A 14,281-nucleotide genomic window follows, 5' to 3' on the forward strand; every position below is an offset into this window, starting at 1 on the left:
CATGATGTAAGCGTTCCGGTTGAGGAACTTTATAAACTTCTCCAGACACCAGAAGCAGCACTTCATGCAGCACAGTATGAAACGTGCGACTGGATTCTGCGCCGCTGGGGAAGAAGCCAAAAACAAACAGTTTGGTTTGATTCACGTGCTTTCAGCTCCACTGAGGCATTTGTTGTCTTGTGAAAACCACCTATCACCTAAAAGCAGGTAGCTTTGCCACAGTGTGTGGCTGGTTTTAAATGGTTGAGTCATGTTGGAGAATCATTCTGCTTTACTCCACATTATGAGAGAGGTGGTTTTCTCTGGACAGTCGTACTGGTTTAATGAGCTGCGTCAGCCTTACATCTTGTTTTGTGGTCAATGTACTCCAGCAGAATCCTCACTATCTGCACCAGGGTCAGGATCAAAGCACCAAATGCTAAGGAGCCCACATGATACCTAAAATTAAAGACAAAAACATAGTGCCTTACGGCTTAAATGATAACGGAACTTACAGAGGAATAAATAATAAAAACAGAAAGCTTATGACAGCTGTTTTTCCTTCTAAAATGTCTTTGTAGACCTAATGCGCCCCCTAGGAGACGAAGAGAAAACTACAGCCCAGTTACTTTATCTTCACTGAAGGAGTTAATTCATTTCTGACTAGCAGGTTAAAGATTTAAATGGCTGCAATGGCTGTTTACTATCACAAGCAGCTTTGTGACAAGTTATCAAATTAGCAAATACAGTTCCCACATCAAACTAATCCCAGAAGTTCAGATATTCTGCAGTAATCCTCGGTGGCACATGCTATACTTTTGATATTAGAAGAACCAGACAACATTCCTGGGACCAGGAGCAATTTAACTGACACAACAGCAGCTCATTAACCCACCTGAGGGAGCGTATAAAGCTGCCGGACAAAGGAAACGTGGGGATGTCATTGGGTTTGCTGAAGGCCCAGTAGTAGGAGGCGAAGGCCCCAGCCAGCGTACACTGGCCCAGGGCTATGACAAAGTTGACACACCAGAGGAAAGCAATGGCGTTGTAGATCTGCAGGTTGAAGAGGTTTCTCTGGAGCAGACCTTCTTCGTTGTAATTGATGAAGATGCAGCTGGCTGTGGGGCAGTCTGAATAATCCGATGAGTTGAATTTCTAAGAGAAGACGGCAGAAAGTGACAGGTGGACATACTGTGCAGCCGGATTTTCACCAGGTGGCTATAACTAACTTTTTTATATTGACTTACAACTGTGTCTGAACTCTGGTGTCAATAAATGTCAGAAATTTCTAATGATCATCCCGCAGTGTGACTGCTGCTACGACCTACTTCTACGAAACAGCCAATAGAGAAATAGCATGAAATTGATCAAAAAGGAGCAAATCTGGTTGAGGTGCCGCTGCAGAAATCCCTCCCCTGGAGCCCTGACCAAGAAGCTTAGCAACAATCCGACCTCTAAGCAAGAAGAAAACAAAACCAGCAGTCATAATAATACGCATCATGGTAAACAGGGTAGGAGCCTTTCAGTCTGTCACCTTATAAGCCGACTTTCTAAAAGTAGAATGTGAGGCAGAGCCTTCAGTTATCAGACTCCTCTCTGTGGAAGCAGATGCCTTCTCTACTTTTAACATTAGGCTGAAAACTTCCCTTTTTGACAAAGCTTATAATTAGGGGTGGCTCGTCTGACCCTGAAACATCCTATAATTATGCTGCTATAGAACTAGACTGCTGGGGGACCTCCCATGATGCACCTCTCCTCAGTCTGTATGTACATTATTGTTGTCATTAACTTTCTCAGCAGGTATCCTTGGCCTGGTGTTATGGCCCCTCTCTCCTGTCCTTTCAAACCCACGGCTTTGGTTTCCAGCCCTGCATTACACAACTGCTCTACAATTGTTTGACATTTTCTTGGGCCTTTGATGGCATCTTTGTGGCCTCTTCAACATGACAACAAATCCACGTGTATGGCTGTACGTGTGCAGGCCTCACACAGAGATTTGTTTTTACCACAGTTACGTCTTACAACTGTAGGTGGAGCCAACGAGCAAAGCAAACTAATTCTCTAAAGTTACATATTGGTCTTCACAGTCGCTGCCTGCTACAGTTCAACAGGTATCATTATTTAACAGTCTGGACTCATCAAACACGACGATTTGCCGCAAGCTTATCAGATGTGTGGCTTCCTTTAAAAGGCAAAATTTCTATCTGAAAGAAAGGGGGGGGGGTTTCCGGTCAAGGAATCCACAACACAACAGGCTCACGCTCCGCCCACTCACCTGAGGGTCACAGGTCACAGAGCCATTGATACTCTCACAACCGCTTACACTGGCGTTGAGAGCCACTACTTTGTAGATTGGCTCACCTGAAGTGGCCAAATATCTGAACACAGCTGTTTAGGAAAAGAACCAATACTGTGGAGTGTTTTTGACAAACGGCATACAAACATGCACATCAAAACAAAGGATACAGAGCTGTGGCGCCCCAGTAGGCGACACACACCAGCAGGAGGACGAAGGTGACCAGAGGGTACAGCAGAGTGGACATCATGTGACTAATTGCTCTGCAGAATGTAAACACACACACACACACACACAGGTTATGTTTAGGTCATGTAAATATAACCTAACCTAATCTAAAGATAGACAGATGACTCATTAAACACATTTTAGAAACCTCCAAAACCTAAATTCCCTTTGAGGCTTGTTTCATGTGAACTTTATCGAATCAAAAGTGAGTTGATGCCGTTGTTACGGTTTCATTGTGATGACACAACTCACTTGCTGGACTCCTGGATGAGAGCGATGGCTATGAGGATTCTGGTCCGGAGGAAAATGATGGTCAGAAGAATGATCGCCTCCGCCACAGATAGCATGATCACTGAGGAGGGGAGACAAAAGTTGTACAAGAGGGGAAGAATTAAGGTATGAATCCCCCTGCAGATCATCCTCAGGCATCTACATCACTGCATACGTGTGGAAACTTTCTGGACACAGAATCTCTAATCTACAGAGTATTCTGTAGAACGTTTCACAATGACAACGTTGTAAATGGGACATCCTGCTCTGATACCAGCAACAGGTTTTTATTGCCTCTATTTTTAGATGCAGGTGTTTCGACAGGTTTGACTCATACATTTTATGCAGCTCATTTCCTGTGAAACGCTCTTTACTTTCATAAAAGCTGCTAAATGTTACCCCTGTCGATGTGGCCAGCTAAAGAAGGAGCTTTAGTTTATACTTTTGTATACCCCTGGTTCATTATTATTATTATTTTTTTTAAAACATTCGATTACTGTAATTCTCTGTATAGATCAGTCATCTGTTCAGTGACTGCAGTTAGTTCAGAAGGCTGCCATTCGTCTACTGACAGAAAAGAAAATAAAGGGACAATATTACACCTGTACAGCATTCCCTGTCTTCAAGGCACACTCCCTGCATGTTTCCCTGTTCCACCTGATTCAAATAAATAGGTCTTAAGCAGCCTTCTGCAGAGCTCAAAGCGCCGAAGAGCTGACCCATTTATTTGAATCAGGTGTGCTGGAACAGGAAAACATGGAAAACATGCAGGGTTGTGGGTCTTAAGGGCCGGGGTTGGGGAACACAGTACCAGAGGATTGATTTTAACCTCTTTTGTTTACTTTTAAATGTCTTCATAGACAAGCTCCAACTTACTTTGTTGATCTCAACTAATCACAACAAGGCTGTTTAAAGATACAGTCCAATTCAAGCCAATTAGCTGTAATACAATCAAATCAAATTAACTAAATTCCAATTCATAGAAAGCCTATTCCAGAAAAGTCTCCAGCTAAGGAGACCTACAGATTGCACTGTTACTTCTCTTAGATTCAATCCCCTGTTCTCATCTCTTAAATGCACTTACCCCAGCTGGAGAGCCTCCATGTGTCCAGAAGCTGTTTTTGGCCTGGTTTGGCCCCTAAATTGTGCAACAGCTCACCTTTACTAAAAGACCCATCTCTTTTTCTCAGTCTTCCTTTCGAGTTGGGAAATTTTATTTTCCCTGCAGATTTTACAGCATTTTTTAAGCTGCTTTATTTATTGTGTTTTATAGTTGTTGTATTCTTATTCTGTGAAGCACTTTAGCCTACCTCGGTTGCTTTTTTTTAAAGAAATATTCTATATAAACACAGGTGACTTGATTTGATTGATAAACCACTTCACAAACCAAGGATAACTCTGTGAATAATCTGTGGTTAGATACCATGACTTTTGGCTTCATCAAATATGATAAAAAACATCTAAATCAGACTCACAGAAGGCCAGCCAGGTCTCTTGGACTTCCAGATAAATACTAAAGTTGGTGGTGAAACCAACATCAGAGATGCTTGAAGACAGTGACTTGTAGTTATCGTACTCCCAGTAGCAGTGCCATATCCCTGGAAAGGAAAATAGAAATTGATATGAAGAGTTCAACAGCTCACAAGGAGCAACTGATTAGGTTTGTATTCTAAATTATTCATTCAAATTGTTACCTGAAACTTCACCTCACAGCTCAATTTTAGTTTAAAATGTCATTCAATTGCTACAAAAAAGCCTAATATGATGGTAAGGATTCCCAACAGGAAAAATCAAATAAAAACCCTGCAAACATAAGTCCAGAAAAGAATCCAGGTGAGTATTTACCATATGCACCAGCACCCAGGACTCCTACAATGAGTACCCACACCATGACTGGGGCAGTGAACCTCAGCAGCAGCAGGAACAGCATGCTGACAAACATGGCTATTAGCAGACCGCTGAGACCACGGAAAAGAGCAAAATTAGAGAAAAAAAATATTAGACTGTAAGAAAATGTTCAAATACAGTAAAATATCTGAGCACTGTAACCTATAACACTGATAAATATATACTCAATCTACTCCAATGCATCTCAGCAATACAGTAATCTGGTTTTATTCTCAGAGTCATTTCTATCTGTCAGCTGGTGTCAGTGAAGCAACTCACACAAGGATCCACGGCCAGGCCGACGCAAAATCCTCAAATATGCGGATGCCTATGTCCTTGGCATTAAAGCTGTTAAAAATGTCACTGATAAATAAAGAAAAAAAACAAACACAAGGTGCGTTAGTTATCTTATCAAACAGCCAAAGGTTTTAACTTACAAATGTTCTTCAAACAAAGACAACAGCTTAAATACATTTCTATAAATATCTATTAATAAAAATACTGCTACAACTAATGCAGGGATGACGTAAACATGGAGTACCGTGACCAGCAGATGAACATCATGCAGCCGATATCAGTTTTTTAAGCACAATTTTCTCTGCGTTACACCTCTAATGAGACGGGGAAAACAAGGCGAGACATGCTGAGAGAGCAGAAATGACCCCGAACAATCAGCTCAGAGGGACAGACTGCAAGAGAACTACACATCAATGCTGTAATGCTGCAAGTCCCGGAGAGCGTTTGGCACGGCATCCAAGACTGCCGTGCTCTGCTGAGTTAAACCCAGCAACAGGAGAAACACCACCCAGCGTCTACGCTACGGCTCAACAAAAACTCACAAAGTTACTGACCCTGAGCTGTGACGAAGGGGAGAAAGACAAAGGTTGTTATGGGTTATTTTACATGTGTGGGGAAATGTTAAGTGATGCCGGACGAGGTCAGAAATCTGCCCCTTACCCAGTGCTATTCCTGATGAGGTCAGCCGTGTCGTTAATTGAGCCAGGCAAGCCTGGAATATTGGAAAAACTTGAAGGGATCTCTCCCAGTTTTGCGAAATCAGGCAAACATCTCCCAAGTACTAACGGAGGAGAAAATAATCACAATAAATCCAAGTGAAATACACCATTTCTTCTTGTATATTTTGCATAACAAAGTGTCGTCCACTGAACACACAAGAAAACAAACTTAAAATGTTCTCCCACCATCGTTCGTAGGCATGTAGAAGAAGGGACACAGCTCTTTGTCCACTATTTCTCTGACACTCTGAAAAAGACGTTCAGTATCATTCCAGAAGATGACCAGTTGCCATTTTCAGTAAAAAGACCAAAATAACTGTTGCTCACCATTCTAGGATTTGCCAGATCTAAAGATGGTACACAGAATTCGGATTTAAAAACATCTTTTGGCTCAGCGAAATAATCCTGTACTCCTACAGCCCAGAACTCAGTGGGACAGCTCTCCACACACACCTATGGGTCATGGAAAAGTGAATTACTTCTGCTACACTGGGAGAGTACGGTGCACTGTGCGGTGCGGTTTGAAGCAGTTCAATCCAGAGACTCTCTCTACCTGTGTGGTCGGACACTGTAAGCCGTTTAGAGAAGCTGCCATGATGTTAACAGATGTGGCACATTTCAGAATGTCAAAGTAGAACAAGTGGGGGCGGTCTCTGAGGGAGAAAAGACAGTAAAAAAGATTCAAACAGTTCAGTTTTTATGTTATACAAGATGAAAAAGTGAATAAAAAATAAATTACTTATTCAGTCCGATGCCACAGAACGACCCAGTTGAATTTTTTGGGTAAAGAACATGTCGAGGATCTCCATAGAGCCAGGCTGATGGAAACAAGCAAAACACATTAAACTGTCAAGAAGAAGAATCAGAGCCAGTGATGTAGAAGATGAACGTTCATTTTCATCCATTTATTACATATAACAACTATGTATAATTTCCCTTTGGGATAAATAAAGTACTTTTTTTCCATTTAATTTCACTCATTTAAAGAAAGAATAAAGGGGATTATTCTGGTGTAACCCATCATATTGTGTGATCCCATGAGGACATTTTGACTACAAATGCTTTACACAAGTAAACAAACCAACAAAAATACAACCTGATGTTTAAAACAGGTTCCAAGTGATCATTTATGTTCACTCTATATGAATAAGAATTCATATAAATGATACAAATATAACAGATATATTATAAATCATAAGCATTATATTTAATAATTCACTCAATGCAGTTGTCACACAGAGCAGCCATAAGAGGGCACAACAGGATTCCCTTTTAATGTTCTGAAGGTGTTTCTCTTAGTGTTTTGTAGTTGGCTTGAATGCAGAAGGTAAACTGCTTTGAAAAATCCATAATTTGGTCTTATTTGCTCTATGATATTTAACCTTTAGTGGCTGTGGTTAGACACCGGAGCGACTTAGGTTCAGCTCAAAATACACGTTAGTTGGCGCTTCTGCTTCAAGCTTCTTGTTCCTGTTCTCTGCGTTACCAGGGTGACGGGTCCCGTGACGGAGACCGTCCCCAGACGGGACCACTTGACTACAGCCTCTTGGTGTTTACTTCAGATGTTGGTGGACTAAAGATCTCATTCTCCCATGAAAACAGGTGTCAAAAGGTTCTGACCAAACAACCACAGGAGAGAAGTTGAGAGAGGTTTACTTTTTTCTTTTTAAAATCTTAGCCAAACACACACGAGAGTTGGATAATTCCTGGAACATTAACACTGCCTCTCTTATATTCTACTAACAGAACATTTTGCTGATGACAGTAAATCCTGTAAAGTGTCAGCCAGCAGATTTTCCTCACTTAACCACAACAAATCCAAATGAGCCAATCTGTGGTTTAAAATGAACTCCAATAAAGGACAGAATTGATTAATCAGGGCCTACGAGTCACTGGCACATATAAGGTCACTGCATAACCCACATAATCGAGCTGCTCTGTTGACTCTAGATAAGAAAAAGGGACCCGAGTGTTGGAATGAATTGGATGGCAGGACAATAAAGAGCTGTTGACCTCCTTATTAGTTAACAGGCAAATCATGAACAGCAAATTTAAGGACACCTTAAAGACGTTTAATTTGGTCAACATACAAATCATGAACTGTAAACTTGTCTTTTGTTAACTTTCTTGAATAACTGTAATGTCAATATTAGGATAAAAACAGCCAGAAGCCTTTCACAGAAGAGGCCTTATAAAGCTCACAAGGGAGTTGCTGTTCCTCAGAACACAGTGTCCAACACACACACACACACACACACACACACACACACACACACACACACACGTCTGCCAGTTAAACCACCAAATGTTATCTTACCATCGAGCTCTTAAAACAATTAGAGCTTGTTGTTAAATATGCAGGTGAACCCTCTCTGTTTGCAATTTTTGTTAGTTAAATTACCCATCTGTTAGTGAATAAACAGACAAGATATATATATATATATATATATATATATATATGTACATATATAAAAAGGGTGCATACAGGTGTGGTTAGCAAAACAAGCAAAAAGATGGTGGAACATACAGTAATGACTGACTCAGACACTTGTGTTGGTGCTGCTGGGTTTGTCTCACCTAAAAGGCCAACTGCAATGTAGCCGAGGATGACGACCAGGAACAAAACACAGCAGATTATATCAGTGCAGCCTCTGAGCAACAAAGAGAGACAGAAACATGTGTTTGATGACGGTAAATGTGTCTGCATCAGTCCACAGAAACAAACGATGGATTTTAGATTTAATTATAGCCTGCGAGGCAGTTTTACCTTTTCTTCATTGGCCCACTGAAGTTTGGGTCAAAATCAGCAGGTTCTCCTGGGAGGTGAATAAAAACAAAACAAAAAAAACTCATTCAATATTTATCAGTAACGTCACTGTTTCTAATCAGATCATAAAGGACAGATTGGTAGTTCATCTCTATGATTTATAATAGCACTTAAACTTAATTCTACAAAAAGAACAGCACAGACCTGTATCTGGGTTATGAGTGTGTCTGTGTCCTTATATAAACTGGGTGTTACTTCTATTTAGCAATAATGTATTTCCTTGTGTCCTCATCTCAGAGTTAATAAATTACAACACAAGCTAAGTAAGTGAAACTTTCAGAGACTTGAGAGAACTTTATATTCTTTATGGTTTGGTTACCAACGGGTGCGTAACCTTATGATCACTAACGTAGAGGGGGAGGCATTACAGAGAAGAAATGTACCATTGTTGCTTCCTGGAACACAGAGAAAGACTACATGCAAGGACAATAAATCCAAAGGGTGTCATTTTTCTGCTGTACAACTTCAGGCTGCCATACTGTGGAGTAAAAGGCACTGGAGATGAGGCACGGCACCAACCTTCTGCAGCTCAGACTTATTTGAATGAAATTTAAATTCAAGGTGCAAATTCCAGATGATGGAGAGTTGCAAACCTTCAATCGTCTAAATGGGAACAATGACAAATGTGAAAACTTGTTTGAGGAGATTGCAACTGAAAACATTCCTTCCTATCCATGACACCAAGATTTGTGCAGCTTAACTAGTTTGTGCTGCATTATCCTGTTAGGCAGGAAAAACCTGACAAGTCATCCCTTAAAACATCTAGGACAACCACCATCTGGATACACCAGAGCATAAATAAACTGACTTATTTTTGTACAGAAATAATTGCAGTACAAAGCCATCAGGAGCCAGAATAACCCGAGCTCACCAACAACAATCATTTACTTTTCCTGCACGACTAAAATGATCCTCACTGGGAGTCATTTGAATAGGAAGGAATGTAGCCTGTGTCAACACTGCAAACACAGTCTCATCAGGCTTTGTGTAGGATGCAAATATTACACCAGGATGCAACGTAATGGCCATTCATGTAACTTTAGACCATCACCATCCAGGATTCTGTGTTTAAAATAATACCAAAAACCTGAGCTTACACATTCAGAATGCTGAGAAATAATAAAAATCCTTTCTGTGAGGGAAAGATACGTGACCCTGAGTTGTTATATGTTACAACATTGATAAGATCTTTCGTAAAGGGCCTGGAGCATGTTTTTCCGTCATCTCTGTCTTATCTGGAGTGGTTTAAAGATCCATTATCACCGTAAGCGTCACCCAAAGCTCAAAGATGACACACATTTTAGGATTTTTGCACAAAAGGAATCTGATTTATCCAGTAGTCTCAAACTCTGCCTTGAGACACGGTCATCTCATAGTCCTGGGATTTCCTTGTATAGTCAATGCATGTTAGCCATTGTGACCATTTTAAAAGGAAGTTTTCACGCCACAAGAAGCGAGCGATCGCCCTACGTCTCAGAGCACGACACCTTTCACGCTTCTCTAATGACACAGCGCTCTTGGATCAGATGATGTGGTTTATTTGTCATGTTGATGTTTGGGTTTGTTCGCTACAGACGACAGGTTGATGAATAAGGCTCAGTATGACACTGGCTTTATGGGGAGACTTGAGCTAAAAGTCGAGGTCGTTCCAACACTATAAAAGGGTTGAGTCTGAACCTCAAGCAATGAGTGAAACTGTTTCAAATGCTTGTTGCTTCTAAAACTGCTCAGAAACATTAAAGTTACTCATTCAAGCAGCCGTAGTGTGCATTTAAACCCCCCCCCCGTGCACTTCACATACTGCATTTGCAACTTGGCTTCGGGTAACATGCTCAACAGACTGGTGTGCTCAAAGGTTTTTTTTGTTTACGAGTTGTTGGAGCTTCCTGACTGGGAAAAGGAGTTGTGTGCGCCCATGAGTCACCAACATCGCCTCCTTTACCTCGTTCTCAGGAGGACCCCGACATCAGGGGAAAACTCCTCTCATGACATCTCATGTGGATCATGATTTTTGTCTGAAGCACCACCACACATCTGTTTGTTAAGTCATTGAGTGATACTGAGGCAGCAATGTAAACCATTCATAATAAAGGCACCTTTTCGCTGGCCTCCCGCGGTGTACGGAGAGCTCTGCTGCGATACTGTTTAGAGTAAATAAGGGCATGAATGACTCACTGTGACACTTTGTCTCCTTGTAGCACAAATAAAAGCCATTTCAGTTTTTATGCTCTTGTAAAAGAGACTGGAGCAAAGCTTTAAACATGTAAACCTTGTACCTCAGACCGAGTGATGCAGGACATTTTTACAGCTTTGATTACACGATGAGTGTAAAGATTCATCAGTTGACCTTGGCTGAGGAGCAGTGACACAGAGGAGGAAGCTGGTATTGAATTTCTAATCCGACAACTTGAGGAATGCATTCAACAAAATGCAATGATTAAACACTTGGGGCAGCAGGTGAAGGCAGCTGCTGAAGACTAAACGTGAGAGGATAAGAAACAAAGAAATTTTGGTCTGATTATGGAGCGTGTGGTCGAACCTTACCCATCACACTGTTTCCATAGAGATGAATGACATCCAATTGAACTGATCACATGCATGATTTAACTCTTATATGCGAGTCCTGAAGGTTAAATACTTGATGACTTCCATTTTAACATTGATATTCATACAACAAAAGACCATTTTCCTTTATCAAAAATGCTTAAAACAGTCCAGGCAAATGTTGCCATGTTGGCGAGTTGTGTCTGAACAACAGTCCAATCAAGTTTAAAAGCATTTCACGCTGAAAACCATCACATTTTCACATCTTATCAGGTGTTTTTGCTTAAATAGCAGATAATCCTCAGACAACTGGCTATACAAACATCGTATAGATGTGTGACAAACCGGACAACTCCGGTTCAGTTCTTTCAATTTATACATTAGCCACATCATCTGAGTTATGTTTTAGCTTTAAGAAGTGTAGTGGTAAATGATTTGCAGCAACAACCTCTAACAAGTCACTTATTTTCCAACACAGGCCGCCTTTGCCCTCCTAACAAAAAAACTACTTTAAACTGCTCCGTACAGGAAGGAAATTAAACACATTGTCCAAAAACCCTGTACAAAGGTAAATGAATCGGAACGTTTCATAAACACTGAAAAGTATTTTTACTTCCTCAGCTGATTCCCAACATGATACATTTACATACAAAGGCTTTCAGGAAGTAATGGCTGGTTTATTCAGGTGTCAGCTTTGACACTTTGGTCATCCTGATCCTTCAATGTTTTCATAGGAATGAAATCCGACTTGGTATTTACCTCCAGGGAGGGAACGTTTATTTGAGCCTAACTCTTCCTCCCTTAGTGTCAACACACTTGTGACTACTTGACTCATCAGCTGTCAGAGAGAGCAAACAGGGATTCACAACACAGATCAACTGAGCACGGGCAGGCCTGAGGAGTCTGTGCATCAACAATGACAGAATTTCTCTTTCTTAGGATCTCATTCTGCTTACAAATCAACTGAATCTATTCATTCTGTCCTGTTACTTCCTTTAACATTCTGCAGCTTTCCTGCACGTTAATCTTCCTCCCTCCTTTGTTTCAACACACAATAATGGAGTGAATGATGACGAGCGCATGATATTTGTCATTTGCACAGGAATAAACAGCGCATCAAATGAGTTATAATATCCGAGTCCAAACAGCGTTCATTCAATCAAAACTGTGCCACGATGGTTCATTTAAGCATGTTTAAAACGTTTAATTATACTATGTGCAGCTGACAATGTCGCCTCTCTGCAGGTTTAATCATTATAGAGTTGGGACCACGATTTATTATCAGTGCCTGAAACTATTGTACATGTGTTATAATGCAAGTTTTAAGTTTAGGCCAAAATGTTTTTGCATTATCAATCAACTAAATGTGTCCAATAATAGGAATTACAGAGAAATTGCTCCAGTTCATCATACTAGGTGACTAACTTCTGTCATGGTCAAGGTGTCAAGGCCGTAACCATGGAGTCAACACTGTCTTTCTATATATATATAAATAAATAGTTATACTGCTACACCCCTCGGATCCACCACCTAAGTGTCCAATTTACAGAAAACTGTGCTAAAGGAAAACAAACACTTACGAATAAAAGGGAATTAAAGTCATTAAAGTCCCTAAACATCAGCATTCATCAGCGCCTCTTCTGAGATTTGGAGATCCGTAAACTTGGATTATTTCACAACTTTAACAAATCTGCTGTGACTGCAGCAATTAAAATAATGCAAGTTTAACGACAAGTTTATTCCTCAAGTTCATCACTCCCATGATAACAATGCTCAGCATCCAATGTGAAGTAATTAACCGATTATACCAAAATCTGCCCAGTTAGTCAGCCAGTCACTGCTTTTTCTCCCAACTGTGAATAAGTGTATATTAATACAGCTGAATACGCAATAAAGCTGCTCTTATTCACATATTTTTGTTGAATCTGTCAGATGATTAAACACGTCAAAGATCGTGACTGAAAATAACTTTTAAATCCAATTGATCCTGATATTCAATCCTCTTTAAAAAATAATCTAATGAGGGAGTAGATGACATTTTAATCAGTATGATCCCTGAAAAAGCTAAAAATTAAGTACGGTGTGCTTTTACTTTTGAGCGAGTTAATATGTGAAATTATGTGATTAAATCGATTCTAAAATCTTTATGGTTTAAAAAAAATTGACAAGAAGCGAGTTTTATTTTGACCAAAAATAAGTTAATTGGTTGTAATTCTAGTGAACACTCTAGTGCGCGTTGACTTTAACGGCAGACTTGGTCCTCGGTGGAAACTAACGGGCGATGTCAACTCACCATACTTAGAGTCCGGGTTTTCCTCCTCTCGTTTTTTACCCATGTTCGGGCTTCTCTTCCACCTGCTTATCTCCTAAAAAAAACAACCCCTGCGGCTAAAAACAAACCTAAAACTTACACAAACAAAGCTAAAATCAAGCAGTTGCACTCAGTTTAAAAACGACATTTAACAAATCTGAATATGTGCAGTAACTGCGCGAGGAAATCTTTTCCTTCCCGGCAGTTGTAACAAATGCTGACGACACGAGTACACCTGCTAAAGTATGAGCACCTGCGCGGCAGAACAAAGATTTTTATTACGAAGAGGTATCACTCCTCATGTCCGATTATATGAAAGGTACCAAATGGATCTTATTAAACCCTCAAAGGAGAAGTTACTCATTATTTTTATATATTTGGCGCATATATGTCTGTGTGTAAAAAAATGAATAAGTGAATCCAATATAGCTAAGATGTTCTTGTTGTTGTTTGTGAATCAAAACTTTGGACTCTCACGCTGGATATCACGTTTGTGTTGTTTAATTTATATCTAACCCACAGGCTTGATGACAGGGAGACCAGGCCATAAAAAGCAGTACAGATGTATGTTCCCTTATCTTAAAGAAAGATTAAAATGTTTACTTCCTCTACGTTTCTTTTGTATATACTAATGATGAATCAAAGTTGTGCTACTCTTTATATAACCTTGGGTTGATGCTGGGTTTCTCCAGTCCTTGTGTGAAACATGCACACAAACACAAAATAGAAAGAGAGCAATGTGTTTTATAACTATGATTTGCTGCATCTTTAGTGGGTGTACCCTGCCTCTCGCCCAACGACAGCTGGGAAAGGCTCCGGCTCCCCGTCCTGCAACCCTGTATGCATCTGTGACAGAAAAAAGTAGCTCCTCTTCTGAAAAAACGGGGAGATCAAAGTGGAAGAAAAAAAAGAGTCAGCATTAG

General features: G+C 40.4%; 1 protein-coding gene across 1 annotated transcript in view; it reads right to left on the reverse strand.

Annotated features, from left to right (window-relative positions):
• Positions 1–13,602, reverse strand: part of slc44a4 (solute carrier family 44 member 4) — a 132,637-nt gene extending 119,035 nt beyond the window's left edge. Inside the window, exons 1-17 of the mRNA XM_072370058.1 lie at positions 13,341–13,602; positions 8,444–8,492; positions 8,254–8,327; positions 6,416–6,494; positions 6,230–6,329; positions 6,004–6,129; positions 5,863–5,923; positions 5,618–5,738; positions 4,940–5,023; positions 4,619–4,731; positions 4,249–4,371; positions 2,756–2,855; positions 2,446–2,538; positions 2,255–2,357; positions 875–1,134; positions 344–438; positions 1–104 (exon numbers count right to left, since the gene is read on the reverse strand). Coding sequence (XP_072226159.1) covers positions 1–104; positions 344–438; positions 875–1,134; positions 2,255–2,357; positions 2,446–2,538; positions 2,756–2,855; positions 4,249–4,371; positions 4,619–4,731; positions 4,940–5,023; positions 5,618–5,738; positions 5,863–5,923; positions 6,004–6,129; positions 6,230–6,329; positions 6,416–6,494; positions 8,254–8,327; positions 8,444–8,492; positions 13,341–13,383 — 1,728 coding nt within the window. The 5' untranslated portion in view covers positions 13,384–13,602. The remainder of the gene's footprint in view (positions 105–343; positions 439–874; positions 1,135–2,254; positions 2,358–2,445; positions 2,539–2,755; positions 2,856–4,248; positions 4,372–4,618; positions 4,732–4,939; positions 5,024–5,617; positions 5,739–5,862; positions 5,924–6,003; positions 6,130–6,229; positions 6,330–6,415; positions 6,495–8,253; positions 8,328–8,443; positions 8,493–13,340) is intronic.
• Positions 13,603–14,281: the final 679 nt, after the last annotated feature.

This window comes from Leuresthes tenuis, unplaced genomic scaffold (genome assembly GCF_036924035.1).
Source record: "Leuresthes tenuis unplaced genomic scaffold, fLeuTen1.0.hap1 SCAF_18, whole genome shotgun sequence".
NCBI classification, from domain to species: Eukaryota; Metazoa; Chordata; class Actinopteri; order Atheriniformes; family Atherinopsidae; genus Leuresthes; species Leuresthes tenuis.